The sequence below is a fragment of the Danio aesculapii genome, chromosome 14 (assembly GCF_903798145.1).
Source record: "Danio aesculapii chromosome 14, fDanAes4.1, whole genome shotgun sequence".
Taxonomy (NCBI): domain Eukaryota; kingdom Metazoa; phylum Chordata; class Actinopteri; order Cypriniformes; family Danionidae; genus Danio; species Danio aesculapii.
Genome location: NC_079448.1, coordinates 49,879,066 through 49,901,833, shown reverse-complemented (window position 1 = coordinate 49,901,833; position 22,768 = coordinate 49,879,066). Strand labels below are relative to the sequence as shown.

Sequence of the window (22,768 nt, the reverse complement as noted above, 5' to 3'; positions counted from 1 at the left end):
CTGAAGTCTGATTTAATGCGTTTGTGGAATGAGTATGTCTCCAACATTTATTAGATTTGCTAGGAATATTTATGAATGTCTCCAATAGACCTACAGAGCGGCATTAATGCATCCTGAAGTAAAGTGAGATGGTTATAAACTCCAGCAAGATGAATTCATTGTATGCAGAACCACAGACCTTTAACTATAAATAAAATATAATGGAAACTGTGTTCGTCATAACTGAAAGTTACGCCATGTTTGCTGGCCTCACGCATCACGCACCTATCAGTCAGTCATTTATTCAGTCAGCATGTCACCTTAAAGGGTTAAACAAAGAACGCACAGCACTACTATGATTATAGTAAAGTTTGCGCTGTTATAATTCACTTACCTTTTAATACGTTTTGGTGCGATTATCACCCGCTATTTAAAAAAGAAAAAACGACCGAATGTGTAGCCATGGCGGGATCGTTTTTGGTGTGGCGCCCCGCCATTGGCCGAATGAATGTAGCGGAAACCATGGAATAAGCAGCACAGTGAAAGACTTGACTCTCTATACTTCACCTCACTGAAAGAATCGCATTAAAGTGGTCATGAACTGATTACCTTGATCCTTTGATACACAAGAGGTCATTTCACTATAAGAAAATCCTCTGTACAAACAAAGCACAATTCAACACTTGATTTGAAAAAGAAAGATTGAAAAAAAGTCAATGGAGAAGAGTAATATAAAAAACTGCAGTTCATGACCCTTTTAAGTGGCCTGCAATGCCATGAACTGAAAGCGTACTGAAACAGAACATGCTTTATTTGATCAGCTGGCTCAGCTGCAGTGCTGATTTAGCAATTGTTTTTTCTGTTCACAGATACTGGAGGTAAATGGGCAAAACTTTGAAAATGTGCCGCTATCCAAAGCCAACGAGATTCTCAAAAACAACACGCACCTGTCCATTACTGTGAAAACCAATCTCTTGGGTAAGCTACACTAGCTGAAATCACCACAGACTGTCATTTAGTCTCAGCGCAGTAGTTTATCTGAAATTCCCCACTCAGCTCCTTTTCCTCCAGCAGTAGTGGATAATGTAGCTGATTTTTTTGTTTTGGGATTCTTACACTCTTTATCGTTATGTCGGGCTCTTTCCTCTCAGTGTTTAAGGAGCTGCTGGCCAGGCCTGACCAGGATCAGGAGCAAGAACAAGAGGAGGAGCCCGACCGGAAAAACGGGGCTCCGCACATCCCTAAAATCGGGGACATTAAGAAAGCCAGCCGCTACTCCATCCCTGACCTGGCTGTGGACGTGGAGCAGGTCATGGATCTGGAGAAAGCCAGTAAGAAAGCCAAGGCTAACAGCGCAGGAGGAAGAAACAAGCTGAAGAAGATCTTCGACAAGACACTGACCAGTATTCTTCCACCCAAACCTTACAAGTAAGATGAGCTTAATATATGAAAGCTGTATTGGCGACTTCTGTCCACTGCTGTATACAACTGGCCATTGTAACTTAAAGGTACTTTAATTAATCACAGGTATTGGGCGTGGCTAACATACTTAACCACGCCCCTCCAGCTCTCAGTTTTGACAACAGACAGAAATGGTGAGGAGGAGGAGTCTGTTGTTGTAATATCCCTCCTCAAACCCTTTTCCAAATTTTTTTAAGAAACATCTACTTTACTACATCCAATCAGCTTGCAGTAGAAAAAAAGCCACGCCCACTGCTTTCTCACTTAATATTCCGTTTCTCTAGGAACTGCCTCACAATATGAGAGAAAAACGATCGCAGCTTCTGGTTCTTCAATATATTGTGCATGAAAATATAAAACTATGCCTTTGTTTGTTGTGAATATTCGCCCTCTAGTGGTGAAAATTGCATACTGTGCCTTTATATGTGTTAAGACTTACATTCAAGACTCGTATTCACTTGCAAAGATTTTTAGCTGTACAAACTGGTATTGTCTGGTTATATTAGTTTAATGTACTGTCATAAACACTTGTTTGTAGTGCAAGTGCGTTGACTGTTTACTGTTATTCATGTCGTAGCAAATGAATCAGAAGTCTTACCACAAAAAAAATCACTCATTTCCGTCATTGCAAAATAAGGGGGATATAACTTTTGTGGTTTGTTCACAGTGACGTTGGGGTGGGACAGTCCCAGGATGACAGTATTGTGGGCCTGAAGCAGTCAAAGCAGATCCCTCCTGCTCTCCCTGTCAGTGGAAACCTTTCATCAAGCAACCCTGACCTGCTGCAGTCACACCACCGCATACTCGACTTCAACAACCAGCCTGGTAGGATGATCACATTTAATTAAAACATAGGGCTGATTTGGGACAACATTCTTATTAACCATCAGACGTTAAGGTTAGGTTTGGTTAAGTTGGGTTTAAGGGGTGAACTACTTCCTCTCAACCTCAACCTACTTACTCCTATTAACCTTTCATTATCATAGGAATAAGATTTAATCAATAGTCACTTGATCCAGGTATTTGTCCTACATCCTCCTTAAGAGAGTACAGACTTTGAGTCTGTAAATAATGATAGTTAAGATCGTTTACGAGGATACTTTAAATACATTCGTATTATGCACTTGACTTCAGGGCACCTACAGAATCTTTCACAGAGGTTTAATCACAGTTAATGCATATTTTATAAGATGTTCATGCTGTCCTGAATGTCCTCTTTCAGAAGCAGTCCCTATTAGTAAGTATTTGATCTCAAAGGTTCCTTGACTACCTTCATTTTTCTAATCACGGTCTTCTTTGGGTCACTTGTCTGCTAAATTCTGACATTGATTTTGCCATTTAAAGTTCTTTATGTAGCACAGCTTTGGTGGGGCTCAATCAGGTCCTAATCTGTGAACACTTGGTGCATTTGGTGGGAGTAATCAGAAGTCTTAAGCTAATTGATTCTTGTTTACTAAATCATGTCGCTTTCACACTGAAGGGTTTATTGTAGGATTAGGATTGGCTGACCTTGAAGGTTGATTTGTGAGATTCAAATATTGTAGTTTAAAACATTATGAAACATCAATATCTGAGCATTGTCCATTAATATAAAAAGCTTATCAGACGTATAGGTATTATGAAGTAGGCTAATATAAATTATGTTTAACTTGAAAAAAAATAGCTTACATTAGGAGATAAATCACAAGGTGGGCCTACTGGGCAAAAAGGGGATGTCTCTCAGACAATTTTAGAAGCTGTCATTCATTCATTCTCACTATACTCAAGGTCTTTGTCTCTTTTTCGTCTCTTGTTTATCCTCATAGCATCCATGTGGGATAAAAGAAAAGCATCTTAACTCTGTCTTTCGAGAAACGCAGTTGTCGTTTGATGTATAGTAAATCAGACTCATTCAAAGAAGCACCGCTGTGCAAACAAACGTTATGAATGCATGCTACACTTCCAACTGTACATTGTGTTTTCTTTTTCTTATAATGCACAGAGTTTTGAGTTAAGCCATCCACTGACAGTCGGACAGGCTCATCCAGTTCATCAGTGTCATCTTTTAAAATCGAAAGCGGATTAAAACATAATAAATTTTCCCTCATAAAAGCCGGTGTATCAGCACGTTGCTACATTGAAAACATATGATTCGATTCGCGCCTTCTGGTTGGTTCTCAGTATATAGCGGCTTTTGCTGTCAAAGGCAAATGGTGTTTAGCAGCTTTTGTTAACAAACTGTTATTTCTGAATGCGCTGACGCTGCGATTTAGATGATTTGAAGCAAATCTATTTGTTGATGGTGTACTGCGTGCCTAAAGCATTCACTAAATGTCTTTATCTAATTGTTGGCGGAAGTGGCGTTTAGCGGCTTTTATGCATCTAAATCAAATTATGGCTCTTACATATACAAAAACACAAGTAAACATATTTATACCACCAAGACAAATGAGAGAGGGAACTGAAAATCAAAGAAAGAAAGAAAAACATACCCCCACTAACTCCTCACAATCCTCTAAATAAGAAAACATTTGAAGCCAGTAGTTAAAATCACAAATGGAGCATAAGCAGGTTTAAATGGAGCATAAGCAGGATAGATGTGTTCAAGATACACTTCAATGACATGCGTCACAAACTCAGAAGTTACAAACGTTTAAGTCAGAAAACAGATTGTTCCAACCAATCTTAAAACTCTGTAAAGGCTGAACATTAAAAAGTAGCATGAAAACAGACACCACAAAACAGACAGCATGCCAAAAAGAGCCAAACAAGAGCTAATCTTTGCCGCTTGCCATTTAAAGCTCTCTGCAAAGATCATGATTTGCAAAGATCATTACCGCTGACTAGCAATGATTGGCACCCTTGTAATCTAATAGTGTCATTATAGAGAGAGACAGAAAGAACATACACTGGGAAAAACAGTGGAGGATTCGTAACAGACATAAATGCATATCATGTTTTAAAGGAAGCTTGATTATAAACACAATAGACAAGTGGTTGACGTAGAAATGATGCATCGTTGGATTTCATTGTAAACTTTATCCAGAAGTGGATTAGTTCTTGGATTGTCCAAATAACTAAACACTGAGGGCTCTATTTTGATGATCCATGCGCAAAGTGCAAAGTACAGGGCACAAACGCATTAAGGGGCGTGTCAGAATCCACTTCTGCTAATATAAGGACGGAAAAATCTGCTTTGCGCCGCAGCGTATGGTCTAAAAAGGTTGAGATTATTTTCTTAATGAGTTATAGGTGTGTTTTGAGAATAAACCAGAGTCTCATCTCCCATTCCCTTTAAGAGTCAGTTGCGCCGCGCCATAGCGCATTTGCTATTTACATGACAGACTGTGTAAGTGGAAAAACTGAGCATTTCACTAGCGAGAAAACAGTTAAACAGAGCATCTACAGCACGAGAATGAGAGATGAGCCACCTCGTTATTTACTTTCACTTTCACTCTCGTGGATAGGGAAACTTCTTGTACGCACAGACATCCATTAGCCTATAAATAATAAATTTTGTTTGTTAAGCGCAAAGATTTGTTTCAAAACTATTTCTAAATTCAGTTCTAATTTCCAGCAAATGAATAATTAAACAATAATAACAAAGTGTGGTCAAAAAACTGAGTTATATCCAAATACACATGCTGTGCCCCATATGGTCTAAAACCTGACAGGTGGGCAAATCTAAGCTTGTTTTTAATAAAACAAATATAAATATGCATATAATAAATAATACTGCTAATAATAATAACATTATACAAAAGCAAATTGATGAAGGCATGAAAGTTTGGTTTTTATATTTATGCAGGCAAGAAAATAGTATGTTTTGTAATATTTTAATCCTTTATATTTATATCCTATATATATCCTTATTATATCCTATATATATCCTTAATATTTAAATTCTTTTTCTTGTGTAATGATATTTGCGTATTGATGTACATCATGTGTGTATTAAGCAGTGTGTAAGCGAGGCGCACAACTAACGCGCTCTGCGCTGGACTTTAGGCCGGCTTTGTTCTGGTCTATAGAACAGACTATTGTAGTTTCTCAAAATAGAAACACGCCAGCAATGCGCCTCAACACACCTCCTTTTTTTAAGATCAGAACCCCTATGGGCGCACATATGAGTGCAAATGCATTTGCTATTTAAACAGCGTGCTGCAAAACGTCAAAACGACTCTTGCGCCAAGCTGAAACTAGCAAACAACAATTGTGTCGTGCCTTGCGCCACATTGCGCCGGGTGTATGATAGGGCCCTAAGTGTGAAGGCGACATACATTGATATGCAATGTACAATGATCATGGGGAAAACATAAGTCTTTCTACATTCAAATAAAGGGGTCTTGGGTTCTAATTGTTGAATGGGTCAAGTGCACAGGCCTAAGTCATTCCTATGTTCTTTAGACATGTCAGACCAGGTATTGCGAGTGTTCAAGGCGGACCAGCAAAGTCGGTACATCATGATTGGGAAGGACACCACGGCAAAAGAAGTGGTGGCTCAGGCCATCCGAGAGTTTGCCCTGACCGCCGCTGCTGAAGCCTATTCGTTGTGTGAGGTGTCGGTCACTCCTGAAGGTGTCATCAAGCAGAGGAGACTCCCTGAACAACTCTCCAAACTGGCTGACAGAATCCAGCTAAGTGGAAGGTGCTGACTTTAGAGTCCGCTTACTTTAGTTTATTCTCTTAGAGTTTTGACTTTGGGATCAAATCACACTCATTGACCTCTCTTCTCTGCATAGGTACTACCTGAAAAGCAACATGGAGACAGAGACACTGTGCTCAGATGAAGATGCGCAGGAGTTACTACGGGAGAGCCAAATCAGCCTGCTGCAGCTCAGCACAGTGGAAGTGGCAACCCAACTCTCCATGCGCGCCTTTGAGCTGTTCTGTGCCATCGAGCCCACCGAGTACATCGATGACCTGTTTAAACTGAAAACTCGCCTCACCGGACCCCCCAGCCTCAAGCTTTTTGAGGAGGCCATCAATAGGGAGACATTCTGGGTGGCCACGGAGGTGGTGCGAGAGGCCAACCAGCTCAAACGCATGAAGATAGTCAAGCACTTCATCAAGATTGCGCTGCACTGCCGCGAATGCAAGAACTTCAACTCCATGTTTGCCATCATCAGGTAGAATGAGTCTTGATTTAAAACGCACCTATTATTAGAGATGGGTATCGTTAAGGTTTTAACGGTATTACTACTTTTATCGATACCACTTATCGGTTCGATACTTTAATGGTTCTCTTATCGGTACTTTTTATAGTGTTGTTTTTTTTTTTTATGAAAAACAACACTTTATTTTATTATTATTTTTTATGAAAAAAAAAAACAATTAAATAAAAATTTTCCTATAAAAGAATGTACAATGCTTTGACGGAAAATGACTCTCAGTTTTTTTTACCATTCTTCTGGAGAAAAATCAACATGTTTGCCTTTTCTGGCAGAAGTCGAATCTTTCTTGGTTTATTGTGCTCCCTGCAGTTGAAAATACGGTTAAATGCAGTTAAATTATCAGATAATGTTTAAGATTTTTCCAGGGGCGTTGCTAGACATAAAGCTCTACTGGGGCACGTACCCCCTCCCCTCAGTATTCGTGATATTAATCATGCAAAATATTGAAATGAGAAATTCTAAATACTGTAAATAAATATTTATTATTTAATCTTTTAGAGAGCTTTTTAAGAATATTCTAGTTGTGTTTGCAGTGTTCATAACAGCGCCTAATGCTTGGAGACTTTCTTAGAGCAGTGTTTACAGTAGCTTAATAGTTCAAACATGAACATTTTCATATGTTATTGCCTACTACATGCTGAAATATTGATTACAAAAGATCTGTGGCTCCTTAAAGGGCCATTGTATGTTAACACTGTGCAATAAGAATAAGTAGTTAGCTAAACTCATAATGAAAACTACAAGAGCTTTTATTAACCTTAGTCAATGTTAATTACTAATAACACATTAAATAGCAGACAATCGTTTTATTAAATGGAGTTATTAACTAAGATTAAAAAAGTAGCTGTAATCTGCCTTTTTCCTCACTGTTGAGTTTAATCCTTAAATTAACATTTACTAATGAGACACAAAAATCAATATATAGACTTATCACATAACACATGGACATGACCTCAATCATTTTTGCTGTTGTAATATATATCGCCCATACATAAAAACGAATTCTAGCAACATTTTAGCTGATTGTGCTACATCTTTATCTCTATTAAAGGTTAAAAAAGCACTATAGTATTTACTATAAATTACTATAGTATATTTTCATGTGGGTGTCTGACTGCTGAAAATAGATCTGGTAGCAGATACCACAGCCTCTGATATGTTGCACTTTATTGTTTACATTTATTATTATTTATTCAGGATATATACAGTTTCACATTCTGATTCCAATGCCTCATTATTCAATTGCTAATGACTATAATTAAATGAAATATTCTTAAGAATAAAACATGTGTTTTTTGGAAGAGTGTACCTGCATTATGATGATATTATATGATTGCTCTTTATAATCCTTTTGCAATTTTATTTGGTTGAAATATTTGTTCAATTATTTTTTGTTATTTTACCTGTTAAAGTAACCTTTTTAGTATCAATATCATGATAGCACCATATACCGTAAAAAAAGATTCAACAGTTCATTTCAACATGCCATACCACCAGGAAGAGTTTTACATGTTTTATCAAAAATAGAGCTGAAAAACCATATTTAACTTTGAATTTTTTTTTGTAAATTTTATCTATTTATATTTTATATATTTGTCGAAGTAATTTATTTATTTATTTATTTTATATAATACGAATTTGTTTTTATCATGTAATAGTTTAATGTATATCCATTTGGCCACGAAATAGCTATAAGTTGCTGATGTGGCAATAAATATGTAATAAATAAATAAATCAACATGCCATAATTTAAGGTTACAATTTTGAAAAGCTTTTAACTTTATGTTTTCCAGTGGTCTGAACTTGGCACCAGTGTCCAGGCTAAGGGGCACATGGGAGAAGCTGCCCAGCAAATACGAGAAGCTGTTCAGCGACCTTCAAGACCTCTTCGATCCCTCCAGGAATATGGCCAAGTATCGGAACCTTCTAAACAGCCAGAACCTGCAGCCCCCCATCATCCCACTCTTCCCCGTCATCAAGAAGGATCTCACTTTCCTGCATGAAGGTAAGGCAGTGTTTAGTGATGCATGGATATGAAATTTTGACTTGAAATCTTTATAATTGGAAGCCGAAAATCAAATATAAAAGCTGATAAATGCAAATCTTGGTGTGAATTTTCATATACACTCTGCAGATTGGTTTATTTTAAAAACTTAAAGGGCAAAACAACGAAAAATCTAATGAAATATTAACGAAATGTAATAAAAATAGATTAATTAAATATTAAATAATCCCAAAATCATTTATATTGTGGCGTCCATTTTTTTTTTCACAGTGAAAAACTGTCACATTCCCAACATCTTCCCTCCAACATAAACTGCAAATTATGCATCTGCTGCATGGACCAATCAGGAAATAATTCATAATTTATTGGTGGACAGTTTTTATTGTAGCGGGTCGATATAACAATAAGTGTTTATCAGGTGATACCGATACATCATGCTTGTATTTGGTGACATATATACTACCAATGCTTGTTTTGTTACTGAACCTAGCTTAGTTTGAGGATTTATTGGCTGTAATAAATGGATCATACAAGCTTGATGGCCTTCTCAAAACCTCCTCCCCAGTCTAAAAAGTCACTTGATTGAGTCTAAGCCAGAAATATGACCTATTGATTCCATTCCATTCTCATGCCCTAATCCCTTTAAAGGGTTCAATCTCTGGAGTGAGAGCTACTGTATGTGTAGGAGACCAAAATAATCACTGGAATGCGAATCTCATCTGGCATCACATGTAAAAAGAATCATGGGAAAGAAAAGCATGCAATCTTTTAAGAGGCTTGTTTTGGGTGGTTTGGTTTAGAGCCACTCTTCATTATGCTGCTCTGAATGTTCTCACCTCAGAGTGGCCTTGTGAGGTGTATTTATCCTGTTTTGAATGAAGTATTTTGTATATCTGGCAAGATATTGATTAGATAAACACACAAACACCTTTTATATTTTGTGGGTATTGCTTAACTTATTCCTGGCCTGGCTCTGCATAGCCTTTCAATTTTTTTTCTGCAAATTTACCAAGCAGTCTTACACATTTATTTCCAATTAGGATTTACATTTTTATTTCTTTTTTTATTTATTTAATTTATCCTCTTAAGGCCCAAGGTGTATTTTTACATGCATTTTTTATTTCTCTTTGCTATTTGGGCTTATTAGAACCTAATTAGAATAAAACCTAAGTATCATCTTTTGATATGATGTACTTTTAGAGAAAAGTGATGTCCATATATGTGGACTCGTGGTCCAAATTTACATAAAACATGTTTTTCTGACAGTTTTTAATGCATATTTAACATTGAAAACATTTGTTGAACATGTTTTGACTATCAGAGAGTAAAAACAAAATTTTTTCCCCATTTTGGACAGTTAAAGATAGGGTTTGGGACATTTCATATGCTGCAAAACAGTTGCAGGATGACACTGTATGTCTGTACAAAATAGAAAACGTATAAGTATTTTAAATAGCCACTTAAGAGGTAAAATGTGCTGTCCACGTACAGTATGTGGACACTCAAGCCCTAGGTGGTTATTTTAATTTAATTTAATTTAATTTAATTTAATTTAATTTAATTTAATTTAATTTAATTTAATTTAATTTAATTTAATTTAATTTAATTTAATTTTTAATCGCCATACATTTAGTGCAAGATTTACAAAGCATCCTTTCAAATTTATTTCTAATTATTATTTTATTTTTTAATTTAGTTTTATTTCTTTTTTCCATTTAATAATTTTTTTTTGTTTTATTTTCTTTTTGCCAAACATTTAGTACAAGATTTACAAAGCATCCTTTCCAAAATTATTTCCAATAAGGATTTTATTTTTATTTTATATAATTTCTATTTTATTTTATTTTATTTTATTTTTTATTTTATTTATAACTAGGATTTTATTTTTATTTTATATAATTTCTATTTTATTTTATTTTTTATTTTATTTATAACTAGGATTTTATTTGTCATTTAATTAAATGTATTTTTTTTGTTTAATTTGTTTTTAGTTATTTCGTTTGATTTATTTTTTATATTATTTATTTTGTTATTGCAGTGCATTTAGTGCAAGATTTACCAAGCAGCTGTAGCTTATTGCATGTCACATTCAGTGAGGCTTGTCTTAAAGGGATAGTTCATTAAAAAATGAAAATGACCTCATTTTAATTATTTATTCTCCCTCATGTGGTCTCTAATTTTACAAGTTTTGATTTTTTCAAAAGGAGATGTTTTGAAGAATGTTGGTTGCTTTATTGACTTTCTAAAGCCTTTCCAAAAAAGCTACCAGTATTTTTCATAATACTTTCATGTTCAACAGAAGAAAGAAACTCAAATAGGTTTTGAACAGATGAAGGGTGAGTAAATGATCACAGAATTGAAATATTTGCGTGAACTATCCCTTTAAGAGCACAGATGTCCATTTTGAAAGTAAAAAGTGATATAACCGTTTTGTCACAAACTTAATCTAAAGGAATTATGTAATTGCACCACTTCAGGGAATGATTCCAAAGTGGACGGTTTGGTGAACTTTGAGAAACTGCGGATGATCGCTAAAGAGATCCGACACGTGGGCAGAATGGCAGCTGTAAACATGGACCCTGCGCTGATGTTCAGAACCAGGTGAGTCCCTTCCTGATCTGACTTCACAATCACACATTTCTCCTCTTTCAGGCTGAACTCTTCACACTATCGAGTAGCTTTTAGTGTCCTCTCACTGTGATATCTACAGCTCTCACCTCACGCTTCCACATACAGGCTTTTACAGAAGGTTATTCGGCTTTATTGAAGTGTTTCTGTGATGTTTGTGGATATGAGACCAGTTAAACCATTGTGTGTGTGTTACTCTCCGTCTGCATTATTGTCAGAGAAGGTATTGTCTCTCTTAGGGCTGTGCAATATGACAATATATATATGGTGTGGACAAACTAAAAAGTCATGTCGTTTCAATTATTATTATTTTTAAATATATATATTTTATTCTTGCTTATGTACAGTAAAGCACTTTCAATTAGCATTGTGTATGAAATGTGCTATATAAATAAACTGGCCTTGCCCTTAAAATATAACAAAGAATTAGTCTTTTGCATGTGGTGGATATAGAGCTCACCCCCCAAAGATCTCTTTTAAATTCATATTTTCTATAGGATGCTCTACAGTAATATATTTGTGTAATATATTGTTGGGGCTTCATCATAGCAGCATCAGCCAATGAAATTAGTCCGCAATCGGCTACTGTCGGAGCTGGGGTATTTGCATAAAGCGACCTGATTGGCTGACGCGTCCGTTGGCGCTTGAAAACTTGAAAATTTCCCAACTTCTGCAGCATACAACGCCACTGAAGCGGCGCCGAAGGATCCACAATGCAGTTTGGCAATGCCTGACATCATCCATTCAAAGTGAATGGGAAGCTTTGACGCTGACGCTCCGTGTGGATGGGGTGTAATAGTCACTTTGCAGGATTAGATTATTTATTAAAGATTAAAAGATAAAGATATTATTATTTTATTTATTATTATTATTTTATTATTATTATTAGGGACTTTGCCTAAAAGAAAATGAATTAAATAATAATTATTATTATTTATGCAATGATGACCATGTTATTTTACATTTGATCAAGGTCAAGTTTCTGTACTTGATTACTGTTAGACTCCCTGGAAAACCACACAGCACTGTTTATTTATTTATTTTTGCTTGTAATTTATTATAATTTATGCAGATGCACTGCATAGAAAAAGATTTTCGATCTAAATTAATGGAAACTTACCAAATAGAGCTATTCAAATCATCTGCAGAAATGTGATTCATATTGCCGTATATATCATGTCAAATTAAAATATCGCAATGTCAGATTTTTTCTAAATGGTGTAGCCCTTATCCATAGGGCTTGTACTCATTAAAGCTGAGCATACACTATTAACTGATTGATTTGACAAATGTGGTACTATATTGTGATCTATATTGTTATAAGGGTATGAGATGACTTATTTCGTGATATGATATTATTGTCTTATTGCCCAGCCCTATAGTCTCTCTTTTGGTCTCACCGTGGTACCCTTGCTCTTGTTTCTCCTCATCTAAGTGTGTCTCCCTCTCTTTTTCTCATTGGCTTTCTCTCTCCTCCATTTCTCTCTTTGTCAACCCTCTTTGCCCCACGCTTCACTATTCATGGCTCTCCTTTACAGGAAGAAGAAATGGAGGAGTTTAGGGTGAGTATGGTGAACTCTGACCTTTGGCCTCATGTGTGTGCGCCCTCTTTTAATTTGGCCTGGCTCCTTACCATGCTTTATTATTATTATTTTTCATTTTCTGGTTCATTTGAGAATGCATTGGATCCCCATCTGACCGTTTGACCTCCATCACTTTTGCTACTCAGGGTCATTGAATGAACTCACATCATTCTAAAAACACATCCTAATGTTGCTGTCCTTTTATTACTATTGATTTTCATTTTTTTTAAATGTTTCTCAGACATGATGCATGACTATTTTTGTTGTTGTTTTACAGTTTGGTTCCAGCTCATTTATTAATCTGATATCCCATGATCCATCTTTAGCAAAAGTGATTTAACGTGCCCCTTTCAGCTAAACTACTTACCATAGTTGCACGCCTTCTACTAAGCATTTACTGTGTGTTTGTGTGTTATTTTACTTTGTTAGTTTAATACTTATGTTTTAAAAAAAAAGGTGAATTGAATTGAATTGAATTAAATTTGGTTGAAGAGTGGAAAACTGCTGCAAGTGTTCCCAAATGTTTTCTTAAACACTCACCGGACACTTTATTAGGTACACCTGTCCAACTGCTTGTTAATGCAAATTTCTAATCAAATAATCACATGGCAGCAACTTAATGCATTTCGGCATGTAGGCATGGTCAAGACGATCTGCTGCAGTTCAAACTAAGCATCAGAATGGGAAAGAAAGGTGATTTAAGACTTTGAACGTGGCATGGTTGTTTGTGCCAGACGGGCTGGTTTGAGTGTTTCAGAAACCGCTGATCTACTGGGATTTTCATGCACAACCATCTCTAGGGTTTACAGAGAATGGTCTGAAAAAGATACAATTTCTTGGCACGCTTTGGGTCCAAATGAGCATCATGTCAATGCCACAGCCTACCTGAGTATTGTTGCTGACCATCCCTTTATGACCACAGTGTACCCATCTTCTGATAGCTACTTCCAGCAGGATAACGCGCCATGTGATGAAGCGCGTATCATTTCAGACTGGTTTCTTGAACATGGCAATGAGTTCACTGTACTCAAATGGCCTCCACAGTTACCAGTGCTCAATCCAATAGAGCACCTTGGGATGTGGTGGAACGGTAGATTCGCATCATGGATGTGCAGCCGACAAATCTGCAACAACTGCATGATGCTATATGTCAATATGGAGCAAAATCTCTGAGGAATATTTTCAGTACCTTTTTGAATCTATGCCTTGAAGGATTAAGGCAGTTCTGAATGCAAAAGGGGGTCCAACCTGGTACTAGTAAGGTGTACCTAATAAAGTGGCCGGGTAATGTAACCCATATCAATATACAAAGACATTTATGATGATAGTGCTGAAGAAATGAAGCACTGTACCTTTAAAAATAAAACAAATGCTTTTAAAAGGCAAATTCAACGATAAACATGACCAAAAAAGTGAATAATAACATCTACTTAACATTTAGATATAAAACAAATGCTTTCAAACGGCAAATTCAATGATAAATATGACCAAAAAAGTAAATAATAACATCTACTTACCATTTTAGTATGATACAAATGCTTTTAAAAGGCAAATTCAATGATCAATATGACCAACAAAGTAAATAATAACATCTACTTACCATTTAAGCATAAATCGAATGCTTTCAAAAGGTAAATTGATTGATAAATATGACCAAAAAAGTTAAACAATCATTAAATCTCATGTAAAGTTTAAAGGGATAGTTCACCAAACATGAAAATTCCATCTTAACACATTACTCACCTTCATGGGTTTCTTTCTTCAATTAAACACAAAAGAAGATATTTTGAAGAATGCTGAAAACCATTGACTTCCATAGAATTAGTTTTTTATTTATTATGGGCGTCAATAGTTTTTAGCATTCTTCAAAATATCTTCTTTTGTGTTCAACAGAAGAAAGAAACTTTGAATGGTTTGAAATCACTTGAAGTTTAGTAAATAATCAGTAAATGTTCATTTTTGGGTGAACTATCCCTTTAAGAACTCTACTTCCTTGGTTATTTAACATCCCGTTTTTATTTACCTGCCTGAGATGTGAAAATGCATGGAATGTTTTAAAGCTGCGAGGAATGCGTCTTAATGCATGTCAATGAGAGACTGCATCTGATCCTGCATCAGCAATACTGGCCTCTATTAAAGTCAGCCTGTATCTTTAACTCTGCTCTGTGTGTGTATGTGTGTGTGTGTTTAGGTCACTCAGCCAGGGCAGTGCCAATGCGGCCGTCCTGGATGTGACCCAGACGGGTGGGCACAAGAAGCGGGTCAGGCGGAGTTCCTTCCTTAATGCCAAGAAGCTGTACGAGGACGCACAGATGGCACGCAAAGTCAAACAATACCTGTCCAACCTCACCCTGGAGACCAACGAGGAGAGCCTGCAGACGCTCTCAATGCAGTGTGAGCCCTCAATCAACACATGTGAGTAGAGCACACACACAAACAGTTGAAGTCAGAATTATTACCCCTCCTGAATTGTTAGCCCCTCTGTATATTTATTCCCCCAATTTCTGTTAAACGAAAAGAAGATTTTCTCAACACATTTCTAAACATAATAGTTTTAATAACTCATCTCTAATAACTGATTTATTTTATCTTTGCCTTTATATTTGACTAGATATTTTTCAAGACACTTCTATTCAGCTTGAAGTGACATTCAGAGGCTTAATTAGGGTAATTAGGCAAGTCATTGTATAACAGTGGTTTGTTCTGTAGAGAATTGAAACATAAATATTGCTTAAGGGGACTAATAATATCGACCTTAAAATGGTTTTAAAAAACGAAAACCCTTTTATTCTGGCCAAAATAAAACAAATAAAACTTTCTCCAGAAGAAAAAATACTGTAAAATTTTAAATGTTAAACATAATTTGGGAAATATATGGTAAAGACAAAAAAATGACAGCAGGGTTAATAATTTTGACTTAAAATGTACGCGCAGACTCGTTCCTATATCCAGGTGCGGACTCTAATAGATGTAATAATGTTGTTTCTACTATACAAAGCGTATATTTGCCCCTACCACTAAATCCAACCCGCACAGGAAACTATTTGCACTTTTACATTTTCAAAATACTTCATTTTACAATCATGTCTACTCATGGGGATCTCAATTTTGGTCCGCATGAGTTTGTGTGTATTCAGGTTTAAGTCCCCACCAGGATGTAAAAACAAGTACACACACCCAAACATGCATGTATATTACAAAAACCATGTTGGTCACTGGGACAAATAAAAAATCTGTTTCTGAAGGCTTACTTATTTGGTCAAAAATACAGAAAAATTGTGAAAAGTTACTATTTTTAAGGTGAAGTATATAGTATGAAGTATATAGCAGAATTAAAAATTATAAATGCATTGTTAGGGATGGTTCACACCAAAAATGGAGATTTTGCCTTCATTTACTTCCTCCTCACTTGTTCAAAACCTATTTGAGTTTTTTATTTGTTGCACACAAAAATTCTGGTAGCTTGTACAAATTGACTTCCATAGTAATTTGTCTTTCATCCTATGGAAGTGGACGGGTTCCAGCAACCAGCATTCTTCAAAATATCTTCTTTTGTGTTCAACAGATTAACAAAACTAAGGTTTAAAACCACATTATTCTCATAATTGCAACATTGAACTGTTTTTACATGATACCTAACAGTAATTAAATATTGTGGGGAAAAAACTTGAGCATGTTCGAAGTCTCGATTGAAACTCAAACTTTCATCAAATTCCTCCAAATGCACCTCTAATGTGAGTTACACTGCAAATAAATGCTTTTCTTCTAGTCAAAATATGTATAGATTCTTAAATCAAGAAGCATTTTCTGGACAAGCAAAAGTAGTGTCTTGTTTTCAGAAATAATATGTCAGTATATAAAGTTTTGTCTTAAAACAAGCAAAATAAACTGCCAGTGGGGTAGGTTAAATAATTTACTTTAAAGTGAAAACACTGTTATTTTGCATACCCCACTGACTGATCATTGTACTTGTTTTATTTTAGGGTGTCTGCGGGGTCTTAAAAAGTATTAAAAGTTGATAAATCAATTATGAGAAAATTAAGGCCCTTAAAAAGTCTTAATCTCATTTTTACGAGGTTTTAAATTTCGTTCAAGTGTTGTATAAAGTGTTTGACTCCAAAAAAGCATAAATATATTTAATTTCCTCCTAATATTAACCATGGCATGCTTGATCCATGCGTTTGGTTCGGGCTGGGTAATTTGCCCGAATAATAATTGTCACGTAATTTGCAACAAACGCAGGAAGGTGATGTGACGCTCTCCACATGTAGCGAAACCATAGAGCGTAACAGACAGCAAAATAGGAAAATGTACGTTTACATACTCCTGGTTGGAGAATGATGAATTAAAACAGTGGCTGAAGCCTGTCGCTGAAAACAAGCGAGTAATTTATTCTAAGCTTTGTTTGTTCCGAGTTTATCTGAGTTCTGTTGCATGGCTGTGCACCATTGATTTATTTAACGACAAATGTTTATTAACAACTGTTTATTAAGTTAAAGGTTTGATACTGATTAGAACTTGAAGTGACGATGAGGTCTTAAAATATTCTGAGAAGGTCTTTAAAAAGTCTTATAAAGGTATTAAAATTACCTTGAGGATTTCTGCATATCCCTGTTATTGAAAAACTCACTTAATTTTGACATTATTTCTGAAAACAAGACCTTTTTTTTTGCTTGTCTAGAAAATCCTTCTTGATTGAAGTATTTTAGGATGTTTAAACTAGAAACAAGACAACTCTTAGTAAGAAAAGCACTTTTTGCAGTGCACCTTTTCCAAAAAATCCTATTTACATATTTGAACAAATTTTAATATTGTATAATCAGAATGCATTAAGAGTCTGTCATTTCCATCTATGAAGGAGATTTGTTCCTCATATATTTTAAAATATTTAATACAAAACCCCCAGTTATCTACTCAGAATGCAGATAGAACCTTAAAATGCCAACTGAAATGAGTTGCTCTGCCTAATATTTTTAAAACATCTAAAGAGTAGCATTAAAAAGTAAATATTATGTAACATTATAAATGTCTCGCTGTTGTTTTTGATGTCATTTGAGTGTGTTTTGCTGAATAAAATCTTTTTCTTTTATCCACACAGTGCCGAAGAGTTCCGGGGACAGAAAGAGACCTGACACGTCACCCGTAGTCTCACGGGCCGCGACCCACCAGCGCCAGCAGCTTCAAAAAGCCAACCAGGCGCTTCAAGTGCCTGCCGTAGCCCTCTACCCATCCCGAAAAAAAGTGCCAGTCAAAGACTTACCGCCATTTGGTAAAACACCTCATTCTTGTAGCTCAAACACAACAGTATATACAGTTGAGTCAAAATTATTGTTGTGACTATCCTTGATTGAAGTTTCAAATTAGTCACATCTTGGGTCTGCTGAGGGGTTTAGATGCTTCCTTAGGAAATAATACATGGCACAACACGTCTTCATTTGTGGCTGTTTATTGTAGAGCTTGTTTGAACAAAAACTGATATGAAATAAACAAAATCAAACGACTTTGGTCAACAAACACTGAAGGTAAGGTCTAAAGACCACGTGCTCCAAGCAGGCCCTTCTCCAGGCCTTTTAAGCTTCCTCTGGCCTGCAGGGGGTGCAAATCTCCAAAATAAAAGAAATCAAGATTAACACAAACCTTTAAATAAAATAAACAAATGGCTCCTACAAAACCGGCCCCTAATTGTATTTGAACTATTTTCAAAACAATTAAAATAAAAGTTATCAATGGAGCCATGTCATATTTACCTCTCCTATTCTATTACAAATATTTCCTAAAGGATGTTCAATAGAGCACAAAGATGTTCACAGTATTTTCTGTAATAGTTTTTTCTTCTGGAGAAAGTCTTATTTGTTTTATTTTGGCTAGAATAAATACAGATTAAATTTTTTTTCAAGCCATTTTAAGGTCATTATTAGCCCCCTTAGCAATATTTGTTTTTCTGATAGTCTACAGAACAAACTCATTATAGAATGACTTGCCTAATTGCCCTAACTTTCACCTAATTAACCTAGTTAAGCCTTTAAATGTGACTTTAAGCTGTATACTAGTATCTTGAAAAATATCTAGTCAAATATTGTGCTGTCATCATGGCAAGGAAAAATTCTTATGTTTAGAAATGTTTAGAAATTTCTTTCCGTTAAACAGAAATTGGGGGAAAAATATACAGGGGGGCTAATAATTCTGACTCCAACTGTCCATCATACACTACTGATGTCCGCATTGTGTTTGCACAGGCACGAGCTCACCCCAGTCTCTGAAGAAGATCCTGTCTCTTTCAGAGGAGGCAGGAGACAGACACAGAAAGCAGGCCGAGGACAGCGTGTCCAACAACTCCTCACAGCTCTCGTCTCCTCCAACATCTCCTCACAGCTCACCCAAAAAAGGTAAAGATACAGACTGATTGTTTTCTCTAGGGCTGTACAATATATCGCAGAAATACTGTTATCGCGATAATAGTGTAAACAATATACAGTTGAAGAATTATTAGCCCTCACGTGAGTTTTGTTATTATTTTTTAATATTTCCCAAATGATGTTTAACAGAGCAAGGAATTTTCCACAGTATTTCCTATAATATTTTTTCTTCTGGAGAAAGTCTCATTTGTTTTATTTCGGCTAGAATAAAAGCAGTTATTTTAAAAAACATTTTAAGGTCAATATATTATTAGCCTCCTTAAGCAATATGTTCAATTGTCTACAGAACAAACCATCATTATACAATGACTTGCCTAAGTAACCTAGTTAAGCCTTTGAATGTCACTTTAAGCTGAATACAAGTATCCTGAAAAATATCTAGTCAAATATGATGAGCTGTCATCATGGTAAAGATAATATAAATCTAAATAAAAACTATTATATGTGGCTACTAATTCTGACTTCAACTGTACATATCGCAGGCATTTATTTCATGCATTTTATCTAAATTTGACCAATCAGGTGGGGCATTACTCTTTTTATCCCCACCTCCACAGTAGTTGCTCTTCTGCTATTGGCTGGATCGTCCCAAAGATATGAACCCAGAGCTTAAAATAAACACTACTAGTGGGATTCGAGACAATATCGGAAAATGACAACAGCCAATCAGAGTCAGAATGTGTGCTGAGGTTTTCACTCTTTCACAGTGTTTTAAAGACTAAATGTTTGCAGTTTTTTTTATTAATTAGATCTGAAAATATATATTTTACCTGTTTATTTTAATCATTAAATAAATAAATGATTATGAAACATACAGTTGAGGTCAGAATTGATAAACTCCATTTGAATATTTTTTCTTTTTAAAACATTTTCCAAATGATGTTTAACAGAGAAAGGAAATTTTCATAGTATATCTGATAATATTTTTTCTTCCAGAGAAAGCCTTATTTGCTTTATTTTGGCTTGAATAAAAGCAGTTTTAAATTTTTCATGAACCATTTTAAGGTCAATATTATCAGCCCCTTTAAGCTATATATTTTTTTCGATAGTCTACAGAACAAACCATCGTTATACAATAACTTGCCTAATTACCCTAACCTGCCTAGTTAACCTAATTAACCTAGTTAAGGCTTTAAATGTCACTTTAAGCTGTATAGAAGTATCTTGTTGAATATCTAGTCAAATATTATTTACTGTCATCATGACAAAGATAAAATAAATCAGTTATTAGAAATGAGTTATTAAAACTATCATGTACTGTGACAGGGGGCTAATACTTCAACTGACTTTAACTGTAGCTAATAAAAATAGCATTCAAAATAGAAATATCGTCATCGCAATACTCAAAAACATTATTGCATATTTTTCCAGTATCGTGCAGACCTAGTTTTCTTCACCCTTTGCTGTTTTGCACACTGGATTTGCTGTCTCCTATTGAACAGTGGATTCAGAGCTCTGTTGTGTTCATGCAGAGATACATACAGCCAGACAGCATGAAAATCACCACTGACACATGGATTAAATCTCTGACACAGTAGCTGGCGTCCCCTTGTGCCAACATGTTTTCATTGCTGATTTAATGTAGTGCCATCTAGTGGTGAAACAATCTTAGCTTTTAGAGTTCCAGATGCATCGCTTTCCATCATTCTCATTGAATTTGTGTCCTATAACATTGTCTGTAATCTCTTACCTGTTTCACCCTGTGTTGTTCAGCCATCGCATCTATAAGAAGTCATGGTATGAAGGGCTTTTCCTCCTTGTGTAGGAAATCACCAACAGGTAACAGGGCCTGGATGCAGATTTAGCCTGAGAGAGTTCACACACACACACACACACACACACACACACACACACACACACACACACACACACACACACACACACACACACACACATAAAAATAATGTTAATTATTAGTATTGCTCTGTCTCAAAATGTAGTGAGCTGCCTATTAAGGTGTTATTCATCAGAGGTGTACTACTGTTCAGAAGTTTGGTGATTCAGATTTGTTTACACTCTATATATTAGGGCAGCACAGTATATCAGCATTGGCATTGCAATGTGTGTATCTGCAATAGTCACATCGCATAGATACGCAATGTTGAGTCGGGATTGTTGCTTTAATGATGATGCAGAGTTTGACCACAACAGAGTAAAATTTTATTATTTGCATGTTTTTAATGTCCGAGAAAGATTAAAGTATCCAGGCACAAACATTTGACTTCAGTTGGAAGCTTAATAAACAATAAATGTATTGAATGATATATACAGTAAAGAATTTACAGTGTCATCTCTGTTAAACTGTTACTAATATTATTATATCTATTGTTATTTGCTTATACAAAACCATAAAGCATCCACTGTTCATTTAATTTGTATCTGAGCTGAGCTTTATTGTGTTTATCTATGCTTGTAATTAGTTTATTACATTGTATGCATGATTCACTCCCGTACAGAATCATCTTAATCAAAATTAGTACATTTGGCAACACTTTAGGGACCAAATCTCACTATTAACTAGTTTAGTAGCATACATGTTATAGATATTACTGCTTATTAGTACTTATAAACTACATATTCTGCATGATCTTATTAAATGCATAATCCTACCCAAAAATACCCTAATCACTATTAATAAGGGGCTAATTATGAGTTTATTGAAGCAAAAGTCATAGTTACTTGTTTGCTTATATCAAGAATTGAACCTTAAATTAAATATGACCATAAATTCTTTCCAAATTAGGGCTATTCAGTCATTTGGGGAAATTGTATTGTTTTAAAATTTATTGCGATATATATATCACAGAAAAATTAAATGTCGAAATGCTCGAATTTTTTCAATATCGTGCAGGCCTAATATGCAGGGTGGGCCATTTATATGGATACACCTTTATAAAATGGGAATGGTTGGTGATATTAACGCTCTGTTTGTGGCACATTAGTATATGTGAGGGGGCTCATGAAAGAATAAAGTTACATTAAAACCAATCACACCATTGTTTTTCTTGTGAAATCCCCAATAAGTCTGATGTGTCACATAACCCTCTTCCTATTGAAAAAACAAAAGTTGGATCCAAGATGGCGACATCAAAATGGCCACCATTGTCACCACCCATCTTGAAAAGTTTGCCCCCTCACATATACTAATGTGCCACAAACAGGACGTTTGTATCACCAACCATTCCCATTTTATAAAGGTGTATCCATATAAATAACGCACCCTGTATATTGAACATTGTGAAAGAAGCTCTTCTGCTGACCAACATGGCATTTATTTGATAAAAAGTACTGTAAAACAAGGACACTGTTCATTAGGATTACTGTGATCCAAATGGTTGTTTGATGAATCTGGCAGCTAATTATTAACATTATAACACGGTAGCTAATTATTAACATTATAACAGGGTTTCTGTGGGGTCTTAAGAAGGATTAAAAGTTGATAAATCAATTATGAGAAATTCAAGGCCCTTAAAAGGTATTAAAAAGTCTTAATCCCGTTTTTTCGAAGTTTAAAATTTTGTTGACTCCAAAAAAAGTATAAAA

At 35.4% G+C, this 22,768-nt stretch overlaps 1 protein-coding gene across 9 annotated transcripts in view; it reads left to right on the top strand.

The window, feature by feature from the left end:
- rapgef2b (Rap guanine nucleotide exchange factor 2b) overlaps window positions 1–22,768 on the top strand; it is a 257,833-nt gene that overhangs the window by 214,987 nt on the left and 20,078 nt on the right. For 8 of the 9 annotated variants that reach the window (XM_056472229.1, XM_056472225.1, XM_056472227.1 and 5 more), the window contains 11 exons: window positions 849–957; window positions 1,131–1,407; window positions 2,108–2,265; window positions 5,827–6,067; window positions 6,162–6,548; window positions 8,387–8,598; window positions 11,076–11,199; window positions 12,765–12,788; window positions 15,001–15,224; window positions 17,908–18,078; window positions 19,046–19,195. In XM_056472229.1, coding sequence (XP_056328204.1) covers window positions 849–957; window positions 1,131–1,407; window positions 2,108–2,265; window positions 5,827–6,067; window positions 6,162–6,548; window positions 8,387–8,598; window positions 11,076–11,199; window positions 12,765–12,788; window positions 15,001–15,224; window positions 17,908–18,078; window positions 19,046–19,195 — 2,077 coding nt within the window. The remainder of the gene's footprint in view (window positions 1–848; window positions 958–1,130; window positions 1,408–2,107; window positions 2,266–5,826; window positions 6,068–6,161; window positions 6,549–8,386; window positions 8,599–11,075; window positions 11,200–12,764; window positions 12,789–15,000; window positions 15,225–17,907; window positions 18,079–19,045; window positions 19,196–22,768) is intronic. The other variant, XM_056472226.1, reaches the window with a different exon arrangement.